The 26503-nt window shown below is 38.7% G+C and overlaps 2 protein-coding genes across 2 annotated transcripts in view; one reads left to right on the forward strand and one right to left on the reverse strand.

Moving 5' to 3' along the window:
* Window positions 1–13248, forward strand: part of RPRD1A (regulation of nuclear pre-mRNA domain containing 1A) — a gene marked incomplete at its 3' end in the record, with an annotated part of 37854 nt that extends 24606 nt beyond the window's left edge. The window contains exon 7 of the mRNA XM_084307012.1: window positions 13099–13248. Within this exon, the coding sequence (XP_084163138.1) occupies window positions 13099–13248 (150 nt within the window). The remainder of the gene's footprint in view (window positions 1–13098) is intronic.
* A 7741-nt stretch (window positions 13249–20989) lies between these two features.
* RMP24 (ribonuclease MRP subunit p24) lies at window positions 20990–25847 on the reverse strand. The gene is made up of 5 exons (XM_084306697.1): window positions 25548–25847; window positions 25396–25418; window positions 24991–25190; window positions 21655–21863; window positions 20990–21236 (listed from the first exon to the last, which is right to left on the reverse strand). Exons 1-5 carry the CDS (start codon window positions 25625–25627, stop codon window positions 21083–21085), a joined length of 666 nt encoding a protein of 221 aa, XP_084162823.1. The 5' UTR covers window positions 25628–25847; the 3' UTR covers window positions 20990–21082.
* Window positions 25848–26503: the final 656 nt, after the last annotated feature.

Consider the following 26503-nt stretch of genomic DNA (forward strand, 5'->3'; position numbering starts at 1 on the left):
TGTGGGAGATGTGTAGTGGCTGCTTCGTCAGTTATTACATTGCAAGGGGATGTTCAGCTGTCAACGATGCAGAGCTGAAAGTTTGGTAGGAAATGTTTGAGCTTTGAGTTCACCATTCAAAATACTTCTATTTTGAAGTCGCTTCTGAAAATAACACATTAACAGCACGTCAAAAATAGCAGTAGAACAAAATGAAGAAGGTTGGAGAAGAAAGATGGTTGGAGAAACAAGATTTACATCTAACTACAGTCTTAGGGGTCAAGTAGATGCTTCCTTTGCTCTAGTTCCTCAAATGGGAGGCACTTATTATCCCTTTTCACTCCTAATAACATTTTTTATTTCACCCTTTGTTTCTCTTAAGTCAATAGTATTCAGATAAGGTTCATTTTATTCCAGCCCAAATACTTATAGAGAGCATGAGACAGCAAAGGAGGTAGAAGGCTAATGGATTTGGGGGTTCAAGAGTTCTGCCTGTAAATGAGTTCCTTAATTCTGTGTACAGTGTTGAGCTAATTGCAGCTTCTTTAAAATGAGCCTTTGAGCTGTCCTGATCTGAGTAAACGTAAGCTCTTCTGATTACGAGGACAGCAGAACTGCAAGATTAACGCTTTGTAATGTTTCAAACACAACATTTTAATGTAACTTATATCTAGGTTGCTAGTGACTACCGGAGCAGGAGGAATGATTCTGCGAGGGCAGAAGATAGGAATTCAGTTGTTTACTGCATCACATCCTAATTCACTATTTATAATTTGTCCCATTGTGTTATTTTTCTTCTATCACTTATTCTGCTTTTTCCTCGTGCTGCGGCCAGTAAGGAAATGCTGGGAATGTTGCATTCTTAGAGAATTTCCTCTTCCACCCCCCTCTCCACCTTGTTTTTGGTTGCCATCCTACATATCAAGACAATAGCGAAGCTGAATCAGGTGCTGTTTGTTGCCTAAGAGACCGCAGCATCAAGATAAAACCTGGTTAAATTCTGGAGGTGTTCTAGAAATGTAAAATCTCCCATTTAAAGCTGCTGTTATCTTATGGAGATAATTAATGTCTGTCAGCCGTAGTGAACCATGGTCAGAAAGTGGTGGTTCATCCCTAAGGTCAGTATATTTGATAGATAAGCAAGCTGTGCTATCGTTGTGCTTAACTTCCTGCAGGGTTGCTTTGCCTACCAGATTCTGATAATCATTTAACATCCAGGAAAAAAAAAAAGCAACAACAACAGGGTTTTAGTTAAACTGATAGTTGATGAGTAGCTTCCAGCCGTATCTTTTCAGTCTTTCTCTCATTTATGATTCCATACTAACAAATCTAAGCAACAAGTGCATGACAGCCAGTAAAACGTTTTCTTCGTTCCCCATTTTCTGCCTTCTGTCCTAAGAAAACTTTGTTGTTGGGGCTGGTGGTGGCAGCGGCATTTATTTATTTATTTTTATTTTTAAACCAGTGATAACTTAAGCAACCTTTGGTTTTAAACAGCTTAGATATGAATATCGTGCCACTCTCATCAGCATTGCATACACTGCCTGCTTAACAAAGCAGTTTAGCATACAGTCTCGAAAGCCAGGTATTTCTTGTGCTTGCTGTCACATGTAGTGAAATGAGTGCCGTTACCAGTAGAGAAACCCATCATTTGGCATAGAAAGATAGTGGGTATGACCTCTGTGGAGAGAATTAAATTCTGTCTATGTACATACCCATTAATTTGCTCTCTCAATCACAACACAGTTACTGAGCTTAGCTATGGCATTATCTGAAGATGCAGGAGTGACAAGGCCTTATTTATAATGTCTGTGGAAGAAACCAGGTGATCTTGCTAAGACGTGTTATCTCAAAGCCTTTTTACCCCCAGGCTGAAAGACTGTAGAATAAAGCACAAAATGCTGTTGCAGGTACAAACCCAAAGCACAGTCACTGTGCACACAGGTTTGTTGCAGGGGAACCTGTGCAAACTGGCCGTGCTCCACCATCAGAGAAGCTAGCTGCATCCTACTGCAGTTTCTTCCAGTGCTCATCCACTTCCTTTTCAGACGTGTTCCTATCAAGTATATGCTGTCTTCTGGATTTCTTACTGTGCCATCGTGCTGTCTCAAAATATGGATTGCAGCAAGACATTTGGTGTGGCCAGGCTACCCTCCAGAAAGTAATCTTTAAATCACTGCTCCTTTTGTTTTCTGACTCATCTGTGATTTATATGGACTGTTAATGTTTTTTCTTGCTGCAATGGCTGTAAGAGAAAGTCATTCCTGTGCTATTGAAAATGGAACAGGCTCTTTCTTCTACAATTTTGGACCCCTTGTTCTCAGCATTTCCAGAAAGAAAGCAGCACCTATATATATTTTATCCTCCTGGCTGACTAGTCTCTTCTGCCACATCCCGAGAAGCATCCAAGTCATTTTTGTGGAACGCAGAGATCTTCCTTTATTTACAAGCCCACAGTCCAGTAGATTTGTTATGCTTAATGCTAATTCTTGAGTCATAGAGGAATCCTTCTTTAATATCAGGCTAATCAGTGCTAGTAGGATTGGACTCCGCAGGATCATGCAACTGCTTTCGAGCCAAGTAGTTTTTATATATATGCAAAAAAAAAAAAAAAAAGTGTTTTTTTTTCTTTCTTTTTTTTTTTTTTTTTCCCAAATCTTAAGATTCGAGATGAAGAAGCTTCCTGTCGCTGTGCTGACTGGGAGCATCTCATTTATTCCATTTCTGTCCTCTGTACGCTGCTTACACTTCTACAACTTGGCAAATATCCTAGCCCCAAATCCTTGAAGCCGTGCTGGATAACAGCCACTGTAGTCAGCTGAGGAATAATGTGCTTTTCATGCAACATGCTCAGGGAAACTGTGCTGCATGATAGCAGCTGTAGATTGTAACTTTACTCTTCTGTTTAACAGTAAAGATTAATTCTTAGGGCGATGAGGGTATTTCTATGTCTGGGCTGTAAAACAATCTTGATGACTTGAACTTCAATTTTGGAGTTGTCTGTAAGTATTTACAGTAGCTGCTCTTAAAAAGCAAAAGTAATAAAGATTGAGATATGTGATCTAGGTTTTAGATATCTTTAGTTTTAAAATGCTGAGCACAAGCTCCAAATTTGCTTCATTAGATATAAGTGGTAAATGCTTAGCATTTAAATACGTCTTTTTATTATTACTTTTAGAAAACATAATTATGTGACTTAAGGTTTAGAGCAAGTGTATCTTCTGATGTGAGCAAGTGCCTATGTATCAGTAGGAGAAAGTTGCTTAAAAATACTGAACGTAATTAGAGCTCCAATAAAAACAGCAATCAGTACAAATGTAAATGCGAAGATGAGCTGCAGTGAGGGACAGCAGGCAGGCTCACAGTCCAGCAGTGGGTGGGAGCAGTGCTGTACTCATCTGACAGCTATGCGAGGTCTGAACTTGCATTAAAACCTTGTCCATGGGAGGTACCACCTCCGCGTGCAACATGTGCAGCAGCAGCAAAGATTTCTCCCAAGCTGTTGCATACAGAATCATCTGCTAAACAGTGTTGCCGGCTTTTTCAAGAACACGTGTGTGTTCAACAATACTTTTTCTTCCAATAATCAAGTACCCAGCAGAATTTTAGGCTACGTTACACAGCTTTTGCCATATTGCATGACAAACTTTCTCCTCCACGGTTCAGTTTGTTGGACTTGTTATGAAGTATGCCCTGCACTGTTGCAACTTTCAGCGTAGGTTTTAAAGACTGTTGTGAAGGGGCTTTTTTATTTCAGCGTGTCTTTGCAATACCAAGAATGTGCCAGAGCTCCCTGGTGTGACCGAGGGCCTCATCCAGCCTGCACAGCCCCTTCAGCTTGCTGTGCCTGGATAACTTGGTTTTCCACTCAGGTGGCCTTGCAAGGTGCGAGTAGAGAGATTACCTTTTGCTTTACAAGGTGAGGCCTTCCAAAAAAAATATATATATATATATGTATTTTTTGATTACGTAGTGACTTCTACAGTTGCTCTTGAAGCCTGCATCTCAAGATTTGGTGCAAGTCTTTGTTTTATCATAGATCATGGTTAAATCATTTACCATAACCGTACCTTGGATTTAGAGCTCTTCGTTATCACGTTTCCCCTTTTACACAGGGCCCTTTGTGTGAGAGTTGCACTGCAGAGTGAAAGCAAAGTGACATACCCATGCCTGACACTCAAGCCCCTTACCTCAGAGCAAGTCAGAAACACGTACCACATACCCATGTATACGTTAGTCATAAACTGGTCGTGTCCAGCAGACCACAAATCTTAAAACATGCACTGGCAGGTTGGTTTGGCTGTGCCCTAGAGCTTCCCAAGGCAGCATGCTGGCAGAGAAACCAACCCTATTAACTCTTGCCTGAAATTTAGACTTGCTGGTTTTCTTCCCCTTGATGAAAGTCCCAGAAGACCCAGTCATCAGATCCTAGGCTTAGTTTATTTTTGTCTTTTTGTTTCAAACTCAGTGTTTGTGAGACATATGAGACATTGTGAGACGTAAGGATGTGGGGTCTTAGGGACTGAATAAGTAGAGAAGAGATGAATAAGTATTTTTAAAATTCTTAAATGGTCCTAGATGACTTGTAGATTTGTCTTCAACTTGCCAAAAATTGAAGGGTAACCCCCTTATTCAGCAAGAGTCAAGCCTACGTTGCTACTTCAGTTCTTGTTTTCTCCTCAGGGAATTTAAAGCTTTCCTCAGCAGAGGAATGAGGCAAATGTAATTATTTATTTTGTAGTGTGGACCTCAAATCTGATTAAAAAACAAAAACAAAACAAAGCAAAAAACCTCTTTTCTACTTCCCTAAGGGATAGTAAGGAAAAGCACAGTTTAGAGGATTGTAATTTTTTATTTGAGTTTGTAGAAATGAAAGTAGAGATGGAGCCTTTGGTAGAAATTTAAAATAGCATCAAGCTTCTGAGAGTGGATTTTGTATGAATAAGAAATTTGGAATGTCTGCCATAAAAAAGAAGAAAACAGGAAACTAGGTAGTGTACTACGTGACTTGCATACTGATATGCAAGAAACACACGGCAAAACAAGGAATTTAAGCTATTTACTACTTTGTATAATTCAATTTTTTTCAACACCATGAAAACCAAAGAATCAGTTTAGGAAATGCAGTAAGGGAACCAATGAAAAATAATACCGGAGTCTACTACATAATCAGAAATCTCAGTCCTTGGAATCTTTAACAGAAAGATCTGAAACCTGAAACTTTGCAATGACTCTTCCCTGTCTTTCCCTCCATTCCAAAATGACCCATTTTTTAAAAAAACAGGATGCGAATGGAAAGAACTAAAGAATCTTTTCCATTACTTGCAGTTTAACTCTGCAACATGTCTATTGAATTACTCCGATTTTTTTAGAGACACCTTAGTGATTAATTATTTAGTTATTTTAACAACATTTAACGGTTTTATCCTAATGACCTGATCTTCAAAGGTCATTTACCCATGACTGGATAGAAATCCAGACCTACAACACAAACAAACAAACAGAAAACCCACAGGTGACTTGAGCTTTTACATAAACAAGGGCAATCATTTTAAAGACCTTTTTAACAAAGTACAGGTGGCTTGAATGGATGAAAGATGCTTTAAAGAGCTAACGCATTTTAGATAGAAATGACTGCTAACCTTTGATACATGTTTTCTTTCATCAGTGGATCACAGAAAGATGTGCATTAGTGGGGTTATTGCTAGCTGTAGGCTTTTGGAAGGAAAATAGTTCATAATGGGAAAGAAAACTTCAGGAAAAACACTGTAAATGTCTTTTTAAAAAATGTTCTTTATTTCTTCTTTGTCCTACTTTCTGATGTTACTTTTTCTTCTGTTTCTTTATTTTTTATTTTTTTTTACCCTGGCAATCTCTTTTTGTGTCCTTTTAGTTTTAAAATACAACTAGTTACATGAGCAATTCAGAGTTGAGGAAAACATGTAAAAAAAAATAAATAAATAAATGGGTGGGTATGCCAAATTTGCTGCCTAGAATTGTCTTTTTTTTTCTTGCAGCTCCTCCACGCTCTTAACTGATTTTAGTTCCCTTACACACAACTTTCTCATTAATTTACTACGAAAGCACCGTTGTTTGTTTGTTTGTTTGTTAAATGATGGAATTTTATACCGGTTGTTAGGAAAGATTTTTCTCCTTTCTTGTTGACTGTGAATTGCAGTTGCATTTTTGCCTCATATGTAGTAGAGTTTGCATTACATGTTCCCAAAGGACATTAGAGGGGCAGTTTCAAGAATACCTACTGCTGCTGTGTAGTATTTCCATTCCACCCAGTCCTACCTTTCACACACTCCCATACCCATCACTGAGCTGTGCATTTGAAGCATCTTTTTCACACTCATGAAAGGAGAGAAAAACAAAATTACTATGCAGTCTGTTTTACGCATACCATTATTAGTCACATAAACTTCAGTTTCATTTCTCAAGTGATGCTGAGCTCTTTCAACTGCCATTAAAGTAAATCAGACTCCTGAGCGCTCATCTTTCAGCTGCCACTAAATCTTTAGAACCCACGTCTATAAAATGGATGTATCAGCCTACTTAATGAAATTGTGCGATGAATTGACACGTATAATAAGATGTCTGGCTGATCAGATTTACTGATATACACACATTGGATGACCCCCTGGCATTTCTTGGCTTATTTTGAGAAGCACTCTTTAAAATCTGTTAAGAAATAGCCATATGCTCTTCAGGTAAGACTTTTCTGGAGTCGTATGGTGGTTGTCCTTCACAGCGGTTTCTTCAGGTTTGATAGAAGTAGTTTATAAAATGGGAAATTAAGAAGGAAGTCGAAAAAAAAATAGTTTGAAGAGCTTGTTGAAGATGTCCTAAGATCAGTTTTGTACAGATAGTCCCGCACTGGTAGGCCAACAGTATTTGGTTCAATTGTAGCAGAAAGTCAAGGTCCTCCATCTATATTACTGATGTTTATTCCACTTGAAATACAGTGAATACCCAATCTCAGGTCAGCAGAACGCTTCTAATTCACATACTTCTCATTGATTTTTTATTTTATTATATTTTATTTTTTTTGCCTTGCTCACAGGTTAATATTTAGTGGCTTTATAGTGCAGTTGCAAAAACTGTGTATATTACCTTGCTTTAAATTTGCTGCTGCTTAGATTAGACTGCTACTATTACTTACCGTTGCTGCAATAAACCTAGGTCTCGCTACTTCTACTTTATATATATATGCCTCTGACAAAAGAAGAGATAAGGACCTGAAACATTTGTCTCTTGGCCAGCTACAGATAAAACCCCTACTTAGTAAGGTGAACTGCTGCTTTTGTTTTCAGATTTACTTTTTGTAACAAAACCAGTTACTTGTAGTTTTGGCTTCACAGAAATTTCATACGCTCAGATGTCCATTTGTCTCCATTAAATAATGAAGATCAAAGTCCCCGTTTTTGCAGTTGGACACCCACAGCATTGGCTTTAGAAAGATGAATTGCACATATGGAATTTGAAACTGAGACCTTTGTAATGACCTGCACATAATGGTTACATGAAAAGAGGAATGTGTGTGATACACAATTTGTACGGTTCAGCTACTTGGTACAGTAAATACTTGAGCCTGAGGACTTTACACAGCTGTTCCTAAATATATTGTGAAGGACATGTTTTTTCCAATAGACCACAAAAAACTGTCAACAAAAAATCAATTTGAAGTGGAACCATGATATCCTTTAATTTGGATTTCTTTCAGATTTGTTTTTGAGTAGGTGAAACTTTAAGAAGCTATCTTGAAGCCTGAGGCCATTTCATTTTTATTTTCAAAACTATTCTATTTTAACCCATGTGTGTCTTAATCTGTAGAGTATCTGCTTGAATATTTGAGCTCAGTTGTGTAAAATTTTACAGAAGTGCCTGATTCCTTGTCATCAGAAATTCTTCAGAACCTCATGCTATTAGCCAACATTTGAAATGTAAGAATTTAGTGTAATTTAAGCATCTCTTGGAAGTAGGTACTTTCAAGTTTATTATAATGTCTAAGTTTTGAGAGAGATAAAAGTCTCATATTGGATGATAAAACACCAAGACCAAATTTAACTTCAAGTAGGCATTATGAGGAACTGCTACTCATATCTGTCATCTTCAAATGCTTTCAGTTAAATTACTGTCCTGTAGCAGATTCTCTAATTAAATCAGTATCTTTAAATAGTAATTTATTTTATAAATTAATATATGTTACTTTGGACCTTTTCTGATAGAGTGAAGGTAAATATAAACTAAGTAAGCCTGGTGATACAGCCTGTAATTAAGCCTACATGTCCCTGTTTTGACCAACTTTTTTCCAACACAATTAATCTTCAAGAATAAAGTTTATGTAATAAAACAATGTTAAAAACAACAACAACGAGAACTTTAAACCTTTTCTTTGAGATGACATTAATGTTATTTCTCAAAGCATTGTGGTGTGGGGAAGCTATTCTTTCTGTCAGGGGCATCGATTTTGTTATACTAATGGAAATCAACCTGAATTTAATGAAATTACAAGGCTTTAGGAAAAAAAAAAAAAAAAAAAGGCTTTTAATATGCACATCAGAGGCTTCTTAGACATCACTGACTTCCATGAAGAACTTTTCTGCCAGAGTTTCTTTTCCAGCTTGGGCTAAAGAAGACTTCTGTGATTGCAGCTATAGATGGCTACAATCTGCATGAGCTGACCATGGGCCAAGTGCCTGGTGTGAGAGCTGAACACTTCTGTGGGTGGGTTGTCCTTGGTTCCCGTGAGTCTAAGTAATGTGGAGGTGAAGCCAATGGGTTTGAGTGTGCAGAACTTGGACAAGTGTCTGTAAACGTGGTACCAGAGGCCACAGAGGTTAGGAAGGAGTCTAGGACTAAATGTTACAGTAAGGAATGGAGTAGGGGACAGGGCCTGGCCATGGGAGGAAAAGAGATCAGCTGGCTGAGAAGGAAGGGAGTGATGGGTCAGAAAAATGTAACGTCATGTAGGATTGAAATGGGAGAAACTGAAATTTATTTGGACAAAGAGAATGGGAGGAAAAGGTGGTATGAGGTGAGAGAGAAATGGAGATACAGTGTAGGCAGAGAACAGGGACAGGCAGAGTAAAAAGGACTGGGGAGAAATAGGTGGAACTGGAACCAGGAGCAGCTAAACCTATAGACAAAGTAATAATTGTAGACTGTGATTAGAGGGAGGAATTCAGACATGGAGCCAGAAAGGAAGGAAATCAGAACAGTTACGCAAAAAACAATTGTGAGTGTATTGGGTGAGAATACAGGCATGACGGTGGGGTGAGAGGCACCAAACAGCCTTGCTGGACAAATACATTGGTTCTGGGAACAGTATTTGAGGAATAGAGTCGGACCAAGGGTCAAGACTAGGGTGAGTGAGGTTTGAGACCCAAGTTTATGTTGGAAGGAGCTGGACAAAGATGACTAGATTGGGACCACTGTGAAGGATTTTGCATTTCTATCACTCACTCACCCTTCAGATGGGAAATGTTCTGGTGAAGTACTTTGTTCCCATTTACTACTGCTGCAATCAGAAACACACAGTTTGAAGATCTGCAGTGGTACCAGTTAATGGTACCATCTATGACAAAGTCATTTAAATCCCGAGATGGTCACAAATTTAGTTTGTGGGTTTCAAAATTCTGAGTTCATTGTTTCCTGTTGCTTCATTAGCACACAAGCTGAGGAGTCTACGATATTTCAAGTTAATTTTAAAAAATGTGATTTGAAGTGTTACGTTCTTGGTAATTTTCAGCACTGGGAAAAATCCAATATTCAAAATTAGAGGATGCATTTGACTTTGATTTCTCATTTCCTGCCCAAAGAAGTTTCCTGAAGAATTAGTTATGTTTACGAATGGTGAAGTATGCCATCAGCAAACCTGTAAGGATATTGGTAGATCTGTGTAGAGAGCAGAGTTAGAATAGCGTGCAGTAAGCAATGCCTGAGGCAATGCATAGAACAAGAAATTAACAAAGCAGTCAGAGGCTAGCTTGTAGGGCCATTTATTCCAGTTGTGGTAAGGCCTAATGACAAACTGACGTAAGGTTCTGACGTATGGCTAAGTTGCAGAAAATAGAAAACTCATTTCAAGTAAAGAGGGCAAAATTATAATGGAAGGTTATCCAAGTCACTCCTTCCCTAAGCTTGTCATGACTGTCCTCGATTTTTCAAAATTTTTTTTGTTTTGTTTTGTTTTCTTTTTTTTTTTTCTTGTGTGTGTGTGATGCACATAAATGTATTCAGACTCTGTTTAGTGCTTTAAATGCTAAGCTGTTCTGGGATTTCATTCAACCTTAGCACTGACAAATAGCATGAGTCCTTAATCATGTGGGTGAAGGATGTGAGCCATGGCAGGTTTTTAAAGACAGCACAAAATTTAGCCCAGCTATTACATTTTCTGGATCGATAGAGAGGCTTGCCTGGCTCCTCTAGTTCTAGCTGCCAGTCTTCCATGCACAAATACCCAGGCTGGGTGAGGCGTTATATTTTAATAAGGAGGAGCCTATAAATAAATTCTGTGTGTCTGAACTTTTAAAATGTCGATATCACATGCTGCTTGCCTTCGTCTGAGCCTTTGAAGATTGCTAGCAATGCCTGTGCTGTTCAGACAGCCTGTGAGAAGCATTTGCTCTGAGACACAGCACCCGTGTCGGCACCTGAGCCTGAAAGGTTGGAACTGGCCTGGAAAGTCAGGGATCTCAGTTCTAAATCTGATCTTACCAGCCACAGATGCCTCTGTATACTCATGCCCTGAACATTTGAAAAGCCTTTTTATCTTTTTCTTTATATTTTTTTCCTTTGTGTAATGAGAGTGTTGCTTTCCACCGTACCTTTTTTCTATGGCTGATGAGTGCAGATTAAATATTTGTGTTTTCTGTGTATCTTCTATTCTTGCTTTGCAATCAAGCCTTTTTTTCTCTCCCTTTGCTATGCATTAGTATTTTGATGCTTGCCATAGTGTTAGTGATCAGATGAGAGATCAAAGTCATCTTAATGCTGAAAAGGGAAGGCGTACTCATTAAGTTCCAAGTGGTTTTAGCTGTAGCCCATCTGTAAGATAATTGTAGAAACTCTCTATCAAAATCTGTTTCAACCTATTTCAGTTGAAAGGGAAAATATGATATGCAGGGCACAGCCTGTTTGGGCTTCCCACGTTTTTACTATTCATGATGAGTGTGGTATCTGTTCAATCAAAAATTATTTGGCTTTTTTTGCCTGGCACTTACTTGATAGAGAAATGCTGTTGATCTAGATGTGGAATCTGTAGATTTTAGCATTAGTTTCACAAAATATTACATTCGACGCTGGCAAGTAATGAAAACTGTAGTAATCAGTGGGATTCTAATTAGCAAAATAAGTTGTTCTAATCATCTCATAAACCTGCTCTTATGACTGGTAGTGCCAAAAATTATTGCTTGAAAGTAGTCTTATCTTAGGCCACTGAAGGAATTAAAGTGAATTTAATTCTGTACGTCAAGTTGCCCACATATCCCAGGAGTGAGGTTCTCCATAGGCAGCCAGCAACGCAAATTATGCTCCCTGTGGCAGGAGAAAACAACATGCTTCTGCTTGTCCTTGTCTGTCTGAAGTAAATAGCTTGAATCTAGCCTTGTTTACACAGGGGTAATTTGAAGTGTATGTTAAAATCAACATAATGAAAGTGAAATTGAAGTTCTCCAGCAGGATTTCTGTAGTTAGGAGCCTCAGCGGTGTGGGTAAATGGTTGCTCAGTTGCACAGCATCCAGCATTTCCAATGGAGCAAAAATACCAGAAGCGAAGCCGAGATATCCCCATTCCCAGTCTTCTGTTTTAATTGCTGAGTCACACCCCCAGCATATAAGTTGGACAAAAAGGATGTATATACATGTGCACAGTATTATGATAAAAGAATAAAGGCTGTACATATAAATATTGTTTCTCTTGAATTCCTGATGTCTGCCTTCCAGCAGTCAAGGACTACTTAGGTAATGACAGGACTATATCAGCAGCCATCAAAATATATAAGCAAACCCTTTCAGAACTGACCTTTTCAGAATGATTTTACATGGAATTAAACTCTAAAAAAAAAAAAAACAAAAAAAACCAGCTTTGAAATACCTCAAAACTGCTCAATCCCTATGTTTTTAAAACCCTTTTAGACATGCTCATCAGTCATGAAAACTGATCATCTTCAGTGATTTCTAGAATGGTTTTGAGAGGGGCAGGGAAATTATGGTGCTCTGGAGGAGGTGAATCTCCATACCCAAGGGGGAGAAATGTCATGGAAAAGCAATCTCTACAATTACCAAAATTGTATAAAAATTACACTCTGTAGCTTTTAGTGAATTCTAAAGCCCTATATAATTTTTGATATACTCTAGCCTTGTAGTAATACTAAAACCTTGACCCGATTTTTTCAGTGGTCTCCATTTCTAACAAGGTACAAGGACTAAGTTTTGACTGCCTGTGAGTGTGCGTTGTGCCGTATAGGTGTTGGCCAGGGCAAAAAGGCAATGCTGGTATATGGGAGACCAAATTTCTGAGAGCATGCGCCTTGGTGAGAAAAGGAGACACACTGTCAGTAATATTGATCGAGCTGATATTCACTAGGCAACAAGTCCCAGCTGAAATTTGTATGGAAAATGCTGGATGTGAGAAATGTGATGTTACTATGGAAATGATTTATTATCAACAAAAGGGAAGCTTAATGGAGCCAAGCAACTGATAATCTCATTTAAGGCACATTTCTGGTTTTGGAGTAAAGTCTTGAGAAAATGTAGCTGGTAATGTGCACGTTTGCCTAGCATCACACTTCGAACCTATGAAGGGGTGCTGATTTGCTGCTTCACAGTTCTTCGTGGACAGAGAATGTATTTGGCCAGGATTCAGCTGATTCACCAGTCAAGAATTAACTGCTGAAATGAGATTTTAGTATTTTTTATGTTGGTTGGTTGGTTGGTTGGAGGTTTTTTGTTTGTTTTGTTGTGTTTTCTGCACTAATATTGGGTTTAATACCAAATACCTGCGAATGGTCAGCTTGGTAGGACATATGCAGCTGACCATTTGTTAGGACATGTGTTAAGTGCAGTAAAAAAGGGGATGGTATTTATTTCATGATGAATCCTTCTCCCTTACAGGAATACAAACGCAAGCTCGCCAGAGTGTCCCAAGTACGGAAAGAACTCAGGTCACGCATCCAGAACCTGCCTGATCTCTCTCGACTTCCCAACGTCACGGGCAGCCACGTACACCTGCCATTTGCAGGAGACATCTACAGTGATGATTGATTAGAAGAACGCCCTTCCATAACCTCTACTTTTCTGTGAAATGAGGGGTAGGTCAGACTGATTGGTACTCTTGTAGTATTATTTTTGTATATTGTTGGAGAGTGTCAGTAAAATACTCTAATAATTTATAAAAAAAAATGGTTTAAAAAGTTGATTTGTTTACTATTTTATTGGCGAGTGAACATAAGGGTACATTTATAAAAAGTGTCGTCTGCATCTAATACATTAAAGAATGGGTAATTATCTTTTGTACAGATTTTGGTTGGGTGCGCTGTAAAAAACATGCTAAGATTTTTCCTATGTACCCTATATTTAATGTAGATCAACATGTAATCAAAGCATACTTCTAACTTGAGACATTTCAGTTGCTAGTGAGGGAGTGAAACATGGAAATCAGAAGTTTATGTCTGCAAGAAAGTTAAGACTATTTAATGCGAAGTTAAAAGTAATCCTACTGTCCATTACATTTAAAATACCCAATCTCAAAGCAAGTCAGGTGGTTTATTTTGAAGTAAATGTTAGAAACCAGTTTTGTATTGGAAAACATAAATCATGTTACACAGACTACATCTTTGAATGACTCAAAATGTTGCAATATGTTAGTGTAATTTAAAAGTCAGTGTAAGAAACTATACAATTGACCATTTTAATTAGGCTTCAAAATTGGAACTTTTCTTGTTACAGCTGCTTAGTTTCTAAATTGAGGGACCATTCATTTGTACTCTAATCCGTTTCTGGAACATCCATCTCCATCTAAAAAGGTTAATCCCAGAAATGCAAAGCCATTTTACAGCTTTAATTAAATTGAAAGGTCATTCTCTGAATGATCCCAATTGTTAAATGTCCATTACTAAATCCGACAACCCTATACACAATCTATACATGCAGTAGCATGGTTCAGCCAGGTTGTAAACAGTATAGAAGCTTTGGGCCAAGCCACCCCCCTCCACTGAGAAACCCCAGAGGCCAGTATAGGCTTCTAGCCCCCTAGCTCCAGCAAACATTTCTAGATCTTGATGGTCTTCTATCATGAGGAAAGGAGGAGTCAGTTCAGGACTGTGTATAAGTTAAACCATGGAAATTTATTGCTGAGTGTTTTTTTTGTTGTTTTGTTTTGTTTTGTTTTGTTTTGTTTTGTTTTAACAACCCTTTGCATGGCATGAATGTGATATTTGTTTCAAGGTAGCCAAACCTGTGAAAATTCCTTGTTTCTATACTATGCACCAGCTTTTAATTTCACTTAAAAACCTAAAGATATAGACAGGCACCTAAAGGATTGCCAGAAAGCTGAGGCTTTTCGGTCAATTGAAATTAGGCACTCAGTTGTTGAGGAGTGATTTAAAAATGTCTACCTGTACCCTTTGGCATTTAGATAACCTTAAAAACCTAGTCAGCAAGTGTGTTGAGTTGGATGGATCATCTGAGTATTTAATGATAACATTTTGTTCATGGGTTTGCACTTGTCAGACATTGTTTTGCGTCATTTAAGTTCAGAGGTTATGGGTCTAACACTCCTTTTCACATGAAAGCAAACTTTTAAAAATAATCTATACTTGTTTTCAAAAACTGCAATCATTCAGAATAGTCCTGGAGTGAAATTGTTGAAGCTAGGTAGTACTTTGTCACTTGTTTTTGACCTCTATAGGGGCAATCCCTAGAATACTTGCTGTATTCTACGTGAAGAAAGCTCTGTCTCTTTAAAATAGTCACACGTACATGTAAGCACCCCAGTCCAATTAGCTTTTCTCACAGAAGACATGAATTTGACCTCAGTTAAGTAGAGGAAAATAAGTACAAGCTTTGGCCTAGCATTCCGTAGTATGCAATGTAGAATATTAACGTCATCAAAAATTCTGACTGTCGGGTAGGAATGCTGAAAATAGCTTACCTGAGCTCACTGACTGTCTAAAATTTGTAACTATAATTAATTCAGAGGAGTGTTTCTTTAGTTCAGATCTAATGTGTAAAAATAAATAACGCTTATTGCCATCTTTTCTTCTTGCATTTATGCTAAGAAAATGAACATCCAGATGAAGTTTACATATTAAATATTTCTGTTCTAATGTGTTAAAACTCAGCTCATAAATTTAGAAATACATATATGTGCATTACTGCTGCAGCTAAAGTTCAGCTTTGCTAAAGAATAGCATCAAATTAGTTATAACAGTGCAATCCATTAAGAACTATAAAACAAATCATAAACCAAGAAGGAATAATAGTGCATTTATTGTTGAATCTCATTCAGGGATTTCTGAATTTGTTACCCAGACATGATTCTAAGTGCAGTGGCATGGCTTGCTTAGAGTCCATTGAAGGATCTAAGTCATGGATACTCAAAGCTGTAGGGAACGTATTAAGCTTAAATAGCTTTTTGCTACCATAATTAAGAACAATTATAAAAAATAAAGCTGAGTGCTGGATTTCCTTGATCTCTCAAGAGAATTAAAAAAGACACAACACTTACTTCACTAGGCTCGTTTTTCCTATTCATACCATTATCTTTGTCATAATGTTGCTTATCTACAGATAATGTAGAGCTGATGAAAGAATGAGGAAAAATCTCAACGTTTTCTTGGTGTATATAAGTTTTAATTTTGAGAGAGTGCTATTTTCTGGATGTATTTTTTCTTTATTGTGATAATTGTTTACTTCGAGGAGTATTTCATAGCTGGGTTTTTGGAAATTGTCTCTCAAAATTCGTTTGGAAAAGAGGACTTGCTGAAGGGAAATGTCGCTCTTATAGCAAGTGTTATATATTAGTGGCTGAAGGGTACTTTTTTTTTTTTCTATGGGAAAGGCATCATGTATCAACTAGTTAGAAGATTTATATTGTAGCTGTAGTAGTATAGCAAGAGATAACATGGTACGATACAAATGCAGCCCTGTAGTGTCAAAAGATACCTCCAAATTCTCAGGTTCCAAAGCTTATTGCATATACGTCTGACATCTCAGGAAGAAAAGAGTCTGGGTGGGGAAAGAGTGAGTGCCTGGGAGCTAAAAGGGGGAGAAAATGTCTGAGTGGAAACGAGAAGCAAAACAAATGTCAACGCTTGTCAAAACAGAAATCACAGTGTGAAACTGTGAGCAGCACAGTGATTACCTGTAGCTGGGGTGATACAACAGAACTGCTTTGGGGTGTTGCAACACTGGGGAACTGTGTGCGTGTACCCTGCCCGTCTCTTCTAACATGGTCTGACTGTACCCAAAACGGAATGCCCACCTTACAAATTACATAAATAGCATCTGAACATTTTGCAGCAAATAATAATAGGAATAATAATCCGATTATTCGCTTCACTATATTGCACTTTTATTGAGCATTCTTTGGAAAAAAAATAAAAAAAGACAATCCTGCAGCTCTTTGCCATATGAGAATGCTTACCTTGGAGGTCACTGGGACTGCTTGTATACTCTGGGGGCTGCAGGATCAAGCTGTATTTTTGCAAACTGTTTTGAAAACTACCCAGAACATTACCCCACTTCTCCAGTTTCAAAAATAAACGTGGAGCCCTTAGTTACAAAAATAGTCGTTCTTAGAAATTGTGTTTCATTGCTCCTTTTGAAAATTAAAGCATACACTGCAGTAACGTTAGTTTGTCTGTCTCACTCAGGTAACGTTTGTAGTAATACATTGAAGCACCTCAGCTAATCCCTAGGAACACAACCCAGACTACATGCTTAATATGTATTTTATCTGAGTAGTCTTCTGAATGTCAAACTGAGAGCTTTCATTATAATAAAATTACATTCCTCTTTTCCTGAAGTTTAAAAAGACATTGTTTTAGTATTTTCGACAGGCTAATATTCCTCTCCTGAGCCAGTGGCAGCTCAGTCTGGTAATTTAGTGATTACCCAAAATACATACTTGGGATGCGGTAGTCCCCTGCACAGATGAACATGGAGATCATGCGTAGGCTTGATTGGCCCTCTACACAAGAGCTGGGTTTTGAAACGTGAACAAACTGATTCCTGGCTTTTCTACTGTGGAAAGGTTAGTGAAATAGCAAACCAGCATGTCTAAAGTGTGACTGTTACACTGATAAATATTTAGGGCCGGTTCTGCTTATTGCTCATGCATATAATCACACTGAATATTCCTGCAAGTAAAGAAAGCAGATTCAAATGTACTGTCTGGAGTGGATTTTTTTTTTTTTTCATTTTAATGAATGACCAATTTTGTCTCAGCTCCTATTTCAGTGTGTCATTTATCTTGATTAAGTAGTAAATCTCTTCCATCGTGTTATTTAGAAACCTAATTCTGATTTCATCTTTACAACATTTGAAGTATCCTACTAAGCATGATGTTTTTGTGGGAATTTGCAGAAGTTCAATAGCACTCTTGTTACTTGTTTGCAACAGAAATAGACTCATTTGTTAAAAGCTAACAAGAAAAGTTTGAAATGTAAAGATGTTTCATTATTGTGCTCTTCTGACAGATTGTGTAATCCTTGTGTAATTTATGTCCTTAAAATAACACCTGTATGTATGCTCTTTCATATTTAATAGAATAAAACATTGTTGTAAAAACATCCATGAAATCACTGTTTATTGCTTGCATATTCGATCTCATTTTGTGCATTGGTCTTAATGTAAGCTGCTCCCTATACCTAAGAGGAAACCAAAATCACAGAGCGACGCTGAGGAAATGATCAATACTAATTTTGAAGTTTGTTACTCTCTGTATTTGTATTTTGTACAATAAACTGAAATTTTTCAAGGAGGAAGCAGTGCATTAAGAAGTCTGGGGTCATATCTCTAAAGCTGCAATTTTTTAAAAAAGAAATATTGCTGATATACCATCAGGTTTGGCCAAGTTTTTTGTCACTTTGGGAGGGAGGAAGGGTTGGGTTTGAGGTACCGTTTGTACTGTTCCAGTCCAAGGTTCCCAATATACAAAAATGTGAAAATGTCTCAAAATGGTTTCAAAATAAATAAGCTTTCACTGAGGTGGTTATTTTAATCTAATTTTTTGTAACATTTTCAGCATGGTGTTATCATCCTATTAGTATCAAAGGTAATGCAGTATAATTGCATGAGTAGAATTATATGAGCTGGGAAATACTAACTCTCAATCCATAATTAAATACTTGTACCCAGAGGTGCGTGCCTAATAGTGAAACTTCTTGGGTTTGCTTTACACAGTCTTGGTAAAATTCTGGCCTCACTGGTATCGGTGCCTTTTCCTCTTGACAAAGTGAGATGTTCTAGCTCTTCACACGTAAATGAGTAACCCTGCATGGCAGGTGTTTGGCAGGGGGGCTCAGTGACAGTCTGTTGCTGCCAGCAAAGCCTTGTACAGGGACGTAATCTACTCTGAAGCGTGCATCAGATTATGTATATGTGTCTATGTATGTATATATACACAACTGATGTGTTTGTATATACATACACACGCATATGCATGTAGTCCAGACACAGAAATATATATATTTATATGTATATTATATATACACACATTCTTAGAGGCTTAAGAATAACATAAAAGCACTTCAGATGATAAAAAATATCAAAACTACTTCTGCCTGGCATTTGGAAGTATATTTGTAAACCAAGGAATGGCACATACTTTTCCCCATGGTAATGTAAATTTAATATCTTGTAACAGTGATTCTTTATAACAATGCATCTGAACTTTTCTGACAACTCCTGCTGTCAGTCTACACAGAAGATGTGGTCTGGAGCATTAACAAATACCATGTTGCAGCAGAATTACATCTGGCATGCAAAATACCTGAAGCTCAGTGCCTGCCATCCACAAGACCCTTTTTGGGGCATGTGAACTTCAGATTAACTCGTGGGTTTGTGGACAGATCACCCATTAGTGGCTGGACCACATCAGTTGTGCCCCCAGAGCATGTCTTACCTGCTTTTATCCATAATCTGTTGTTTTATCCCAAAGAAATGTCATTGACATACTCTGAGACCATTCAGTGTTGAATAAAAAGCACAGTGAAAAGGGGCGGTTGGGGAGATAAGCTTCAAAACCATACTCTTGATTTGACCTAAAACATTTACGTTGGTGCACCTTGCACTAGCATATAGATACCCATGCTGTTTTTGCATGAGCCTCACAGGAAGCAGAACAGGAGACTACCTAATGCACATGCTTTAAATATAAAAAATTATTCTAAAATGTTTTACAAATACATTTTTGTAATACAAATTCTCCATCACCAAGATGGCATTATTTTTACGCAGGACTAGATCATAAACATTGTAACAGATGGCTTAATACAAAGTTCTACACCAAAATGGTTTAACTAACTCCAAGGTTCACATTTCGATCCAAGAATGACAGTTAATTAGATCGTACCTGCATGTAAGAAACCAACTGGTGAACCTTTGAAACCTATTGTGTAAGTCTATAGGAAATATAAAAAGGTTACATGCTGGCCTTTAACACATTTGCCAGACATTGCAACAAATTATTCTCTCCTGCCTCCAATTGTTTTTAAGTCTGTCAGCTTGCTGGTCCTGTTTCCTAAATGGTGCTCACTGAAGCTGAACATGCTTATTAAAACAAACTGAATGTGCTATTTATCAAGAGGGAAAAAAATGTTAAAAGAGGGAAAACAGATCTTTAAGAACAAGAATTTAAATGTTTTTTACTGGTAGATTCTCTTTTCAGAGGGGAAACCATACGCATGCTTTGCAGAACTTTCACTGCAGACTCCACGCAGAACATAAACCCAGCCCTGAACAGCAACTTTCTGCTGTCCTATCTCCCCTCTGTGCAAACTGAACACACAAAATCTGACACTAGAGACCGTTTTAACCTTAACAATCTACCTCGCACCAAAGTGTTTTGTCTGCAACAAGTTGTCTACTGTGCAGTGCAAGCACAGCTTTCCAGACCAAAGTTCAGGAAGGAAGGAATTGTGGAGCCTGGTGCCTGACAAGGCTGAAAGACAGCTCAGACAGACAGTGTCTTTTTAGCTATTTCTGAAAGAGACAAAAGTGACCCATTTCGATAGCACCAGAGCAATTAGAAAGGAAATAGCCTGCGTTCTTTATGGCCCTGAAACTCTCATAGCAGTAACAAACCAGGGCACTGACAGTGATCTAGTGCGGATCTGTGAGTAGGTATTGAGAGCACCCACAGCACAGTGCAGCCTTCAAAGGCTCTGCGTTACCTTGGGATCAGTCCAAATCACAGGGAACATTCATTAAAAAATGAAGATAGTTAATCTGGTGATAAACTGTTTTATCTTTCTTTGCATGTGAGTGCTGTCTACAAGGTTAAGTTATTCCGGAGCCTTCGTAAGGGCTGTGTAATACACTTAAATTACCACATGTCAAAAGACAGTGATACTCCTGGACAGTACATTAAACCCTTGAAAATATTGTACCTGCAAACAGTGCTGGTGAAAGCATCTTTGTTTTAAACTTGGGAAACAGGGCTGAGATCTTTGAGATCTTCTAAATTCTATCGTTATGCATTGTCTTAGAAATAGTGGAATAAGTGGAAAAAAACACACGGAACTCTATTCCCTCCCCCAGTCCTGGTCTGCCAACTTGTCTGTTGGTCCTACTGGACCACCTGATGTATCCAGTATTACCAGCTTCCACAAAGGACAGATCCTAACTTAATTCTTGGGCCACCAGTGACTGCAAAACACATTCCAGATTCCCAACCACATTAGTCTATTTCCTCATTTCCCTCCTGTGTAAACTCAGTCTTCACAGGGAGCTGGATTCTTAATTACATGGTCTACTCTTACACAAGGTACACGCTGTTAGCTTGAGTTTTAACAAAATCACCAGTTGTGTTTATTTACCAAAATCAGAACAGTGCTTACTGCTCTAATCATTATTACTTTGAAACAGTGAATAATTAAAGTAAAGTCAAGAAGGTTTTCAAATCTGCCTTCTGGCTTTTCTCTTTTTCTTCTAGGTTGAGCATCCGTTTTAGCTTAGAAAAGTGAAACTTGGATTTTCGGGGGGTCTTGGAACCAGAACTCGTTGTCACCTGTCCGGATGCAGGCGTTCTGAAAAACAAAAGACTCAAATATCTTAAAGGTGAGAAATCGTAATTAATATCAACTGACTATGACAGTGGACACATGTAGTTTAAGCAAAAATTTTAAATGTACATAGTGTGTTTTCATATACAGGTGAGCAGTTGGAAGTAGAATTTTTTAATGCAAATTTTAAGCTATACATTTCACATTAATGGCAAAAACATTATTGTGCATTCTTGGCACATGGTCACATTTCACTGACATCTTTTAAAAGTTAGGCAGTCAAAATGGATCTCCTTAACCAGTCCACTAAGGAAAAACATTTTGTTATCAATTACAGGTTTACTAAGTGACTGATCTGCAATCAGCACGCCTCCCCTTCCCAACAAGATCCATTATGGTCTACTCAGACCAGTGCATCTTTAAATAGGAGAGAAACAGATACCTGGGAAGAGATGAGGGAGTGTTCCCTTTGGATCCCAGCCTACTGCAGCTTACAGGTGTCATTGTTTTTGCAGACTGAGTTTTTACATCTGGTGTCCTGAGGCTAGATTTAATAGTTGGAGTGCCAGAATTTTGTGTCTTGGTAGCCAGAAAATACCTGCTTTTACCAAAATGTCTTGTTGTTTTGTTGCATGAGGTGCAAGTAATGAGCTACGGAGAGAATAAAGAAATTATTAACCACTCTATCAGTCCTTCCCCTTTTATTTTTTAAAGCTATTGTAAGAATTATCTAAACCATTCTATCCTAAGAATTATCCAAACTCTTTATTAGTATCAGTTAAATATTTACCTAAGAGAAACACAGAGGTTTCAAAAAGTAGTATTTACTTTACACCTAGCGCAAGCATTTCAAGCTTCTTAAGCCAAACACGTCCCGTGGATTTATCTAGAAATGACTCCAGTCCTAGCAACTGCTTTCAGGAGACCCTCAACCCTGCCTTTAATATAGTTCACTGAAATACAGAAAACAACCTTGTCAAAACCAGAAGGTGAAACAGCACCTGAACTGGATGCATGGTATCTGTGAATATATAGTAGTGGTATTCATATTTTGCTAAAAAAATGTGATGCACTAAGTGATCAAAACTCATAAAGTGTACGCTAACCCCAGTGAAGTTATACTACAAATTTTCAGAGTCTTGAGATAAATACATAAATTGCCAAACTCTCAAGAAACACCCATCCCTAACTAGTAACAGCAAGTCTTGGCGAACAAAGAAGGGTCTTGTTAATAGCACTAAAATATTTACTACAATACAGAGGAAGTTCTATTCTCTACCTGTCTGTTTACTTCTGGTCTGCAGGGAACCTCCAGCAGCACAGTACGTTACAGAGGTGCAGCACAACAGGTAACATGGGAGAGGCACAGAGACTGTCAGATACTCCTAATATCCCTTACTACCATAGCAACTGCTCTTATTAAGACACACGGGAATAATACAGTCAGACAAGTTTTGAGGCACACAATTACACCGACTGAAAAACACAGTTACGTGATGTTTCTGGTTAAAAACATACTCAAAAGGATGTCACAAAGAAGTCCGAGGGGTTTTGAAAACATCTATAACACATCATTCATTTCAAAGTGCATAAATTTACCTAAGTTCAGAGTGCTTAGAAAGAATTCAATTTAAAAATGCTTAAATGAAGTGTTTTCAGGTGTTTTGACTATGTCTAGACATTATTTTGTCAGACTAACAAACTAAAAGAGAGAGAGATCATTAACTGACACAGCCTAGGTATTGATGTATTTTTAGCTCTTCTGAAAATCAGATGGGGAAAAAACACAGCACCACATGACTGTTTAGCACTCCACGGAATATAAATGGAGGCCAACGCTTTACAGTGCAGGAATCAGTGGAGTAAACATAGCAGTGCACTGCTGGTTTTCGCTCCCTGGACAGCATACACACTTAACTCCAGAAAGGCATCACAGGCACAACCTGTCATATTGCTGTTGCTTAGTTTAATTCTCAACCACACTTGAATTCTCATTTTCACAAAGCTCACTTATTAGCTTACAGGGATCTACATTGCTAATTTTGAAAGCTGACAGTTCCTGACAGTATTTTAAATACTTAATACCAGAAATATTTAAATCGTAATCCACAGCACAAATGCAAACAGAACTGAGCAGAACACAAGTGCAGCAAACTGTAACTACATCCCAAGATTAGAGTATTATCCAGAGTTTAAACTGGCCCTGTTTAAAACTGAATCTTAAACGACTCGTATAAATGCACAACACATCCTAAGAATCTCTCTAGCTACAAAACTAAGAGCCCATCATAATTCTCCAGGACACTGTTCACCAATCGTCAAAAGAGACAGTTCTTAATGCATGCTAAATGTTTGTGATCCTACAGCAGAAAAATAAAGCAAAGCATCCAGCTTCCCAGATAGTCTTTATCTTGCTCTTTTTTGCCAGTCATTTATGATCCAGAATTTGGAAAGAGTAATAACATGGATGCCTATCGGGAATGTCTTTTTTTTTTTTTGCCGTGAGATTTGATAACATCTATGGCATTTCCTCAGTTTGTGTCATTGACTCCTTAATAATTTTTGGTTGAGCAAATTTTACTCCCAAACGTGCAGGCTCTGATCTGAGAAAATGCCAAGAGTACCAGGAACTGCTGGGCACAGTACGGTGCTGTCACACTTTTAAGACATCCATTTACAGAACCTGTTTTCATAGTAGTGCATACCTTTGCAACACTAGATTAAACACATGCTATTGTTCTTCACAGCATTAAATCTTATATTCTTCAGTAACTCTAGGAAAAAACATTAGCTTGTTTAAATTTCAGAAGTGGTTTAGTTCTGAAAGACCTCCTATAAACACTAATACTCAGCCAAACATAAAAAATTCAGCATGTTCAGAAGGTAACGATAATCTGTTGTAGTCATGATGGTCTGCTGAGGTAAATGATGACAAACTTGTGCATTGAGCAAAAACTTTTTTAGATGGCTAGTAAAACTTAAAAAAAAAAAAAAAAAAAAAAAGACAATCCATCAGTCACTCAAGCCCTTCTTCAAAGCTGAAACAAAGGCAGTAAACATGAAGCTATGCACACTGGCAAAAACTGTCTGACTTCAGTCTATGGAATGTTTTTCTTCTTAGGTATATTTTGGGGGATTCTTAGCAATGGATTCCTACAAATTGTAATGGATTCTTAGGATCTACGCTGTTGTATTAAAGCTTTACATCTAACAGAGTTGTCTGGTCCCAGTTTTGCCACATTCACATGAATAGGGAAAGAAAAAAAAAATAAAAAGCAGGCAAAAATCTGCCTCTCCTGCCAGTTTGACAAAGTTATGCAAATGATACAGTAGTTGACAGTGGAAATGCTGGAGCTTCCTGGCAGGAAGAAATGACTAAATTTTCAGCAAGATCTCAGACATCTGCACAGTTTACTCAGATTGGTGCTAAACAGATCACAGCAAGAGCCAAGCTGTTTCCTCTGACATGAGGGTTTTTTATTGGCAGGGGTGTAGAGGGGGAGGAAGGTGGGAGAGAGGCAAAAATATAAGATATCTGTTCTTGAAATTGCACTCTTGATCTCTTTATTGCAGAAGTTTCTAAAACTTTTGATTGTAAATGTAAGTAAAAGTTGTACCAAAAGGAAAAAAGAACTATATGCTCATGAAAAAAAGAAATATGCAGGAGTGAGCTCCACTTCTAAGAGAAATATTTCATTATTTATTTTTTTCTTTTTATGGCACTGAAAGGCTTCAGGGAAACATCTAATATTTGGCAGTCCAAAGTGAACACCCTTACCAGGACACTTTTGGAGTCCCTGTACTTTTTCAAAAGCTTTGTCTGTCTCATGTTGAGCTTGTAACTCTTTGCCTCTCGCTTAAGGATCTTCTCTATCTGCGGCGTCACCTTCATCTTTGGCCTGAGACGCACCCGGCGGCTATCGGGCAGCAGGAACTGGAAGCAGTGAGGACATATCCTCTCCTTCCCGAATTCATCATCTAGGGGTTAACAGAGAGTAAAACTTCAGTAATCATGACCTATAGGCAAAAGAGTAAAACAAATGAAATAATCACGATCTATAGGCAAAAGAGCAAGACTTAGGTAATCACGATCCGTAGCTAAGTGTTATAAAGCACGGCTCTATAAAGCATTAGCAATGTTTTGCCTCGCGTGGTTCAGGTGCAGCCACAACCCCTCACTCGCCTCGGCGCCTGCCCAGCGTCCACCTGCAGGGGGAGAGAAAACAGAGGGGCACTAAGTCACCGGGGGGAGAAGCCCCCAGCCCCATTCCGCCCCTTTTTTCTCCCCTGTCCCCTCATCCCCTCTCCCCTCGTCTCCCCCGTGTCCCCGCTCACAGCAGGAACCGCGCCTGTCCCGGACAGGCGGCCGCCATCTCCCTGGCCGCCGCCTCCAAGAAGCGGCCGTGCACCCCCATGGCCGCCCTGCCGGAAGGGCTGCGCCTGCCTCTGTGTCTGTGTCTGTGTGCAGGGGGTGGCTCCCCGCGCCCAGCGCCATGGTTCCGGGCTCTGACGGGACCCGCTGCCTCTCTCCCGGCGATCAGCCCCGGGAGGACGGCGGCGGGGCGGCCCCGCGATGCCGCCGGGGTGCCGGTCCCGCTGGGCGGCAGCTGCCCGGGGAACCGTCGGGGCAGCGGCCGCCATTGGGGCCGCTGAGGGGAGGCGGCGGGGGCAGCACCTCGCCCCTTGGCGCCTCCGAGTTTCCCTGAGGGAACTTTACCTGAAGAGAAATATATATATATATATATATATATATATATATATATATATATATATACACATATACATATATATATTTCTGCCATTTGTTGCCGCCTGGAAGATTTCAACCAGCAACCCCACTTACTGTTCGGAAGCGCCCCTGCGACGCGTCCGTCCAGATTGTAGCAACGGCATACTTGGCCTCGTCATTCCACAAATGTGCTCCTATCAAAAATAATAATAATAAAAAAATACAAACAACTCGGCTTTTCATCGTTTGATGTGTGTTTTATTAATTCCCCCGGCCCCATTCATTTGCTAGGCGTTCCTCTGCTTTGATCTGTTGGTAATGGTGTTCATTTAGGAGAGGTATTCATCTGAGCAGGCTTCAATATTCTATTAAGGAATGTGAATAAATATAATTATTTCTTATTTTCTAACACAGAGGAGCCGAGGGCTTTAGAAGTGGACAAGAATTGCATTGCTGGGCTTTCTTTAACAGGAGACCTTGATGGTACAGTCAGTAACTCTGAAGGCGTTAATAAAATGCTCGTAATGGCTACAATTAGAGCTTCTGCTGGCTTTATTTTGGA

Source organism: Netta rufina (assembly GCF_964035555.1).
Source record: "Netta rufina genome assembly, chromosome: 2".
NCBI lineage: Eukaryota > Metazoa > Chordata > Aves > Anseriformes > Anatidae > Netta > Netta rufina.

Excerpts from the sequence above, each read along its gene's own strand:
- RMP24 (XM_084306697.1), bottom strand. The coding sequence starts at position 25,627 with ATGGGGGTGCACGGCCGCTTCTTGGAGGCGGCGGCCAGGGAGATGGCG. Across the intron at positions 21,864-24,990 it reads GGGACTCCAAAAGTGTCCTG|CTCATTACTTGCACCTCATG; the intron begins GTAAGGGTGTTC and ends TTCTCTCCGTAG. Across the intron at positions 21,237-21,654 it reads ACTCCCTCATCTCTTCCCAG|AACGCCTGCATCCGGACAGG; the intron begins GTATCTGTTTCT and ends TTTGTTTTTCAG.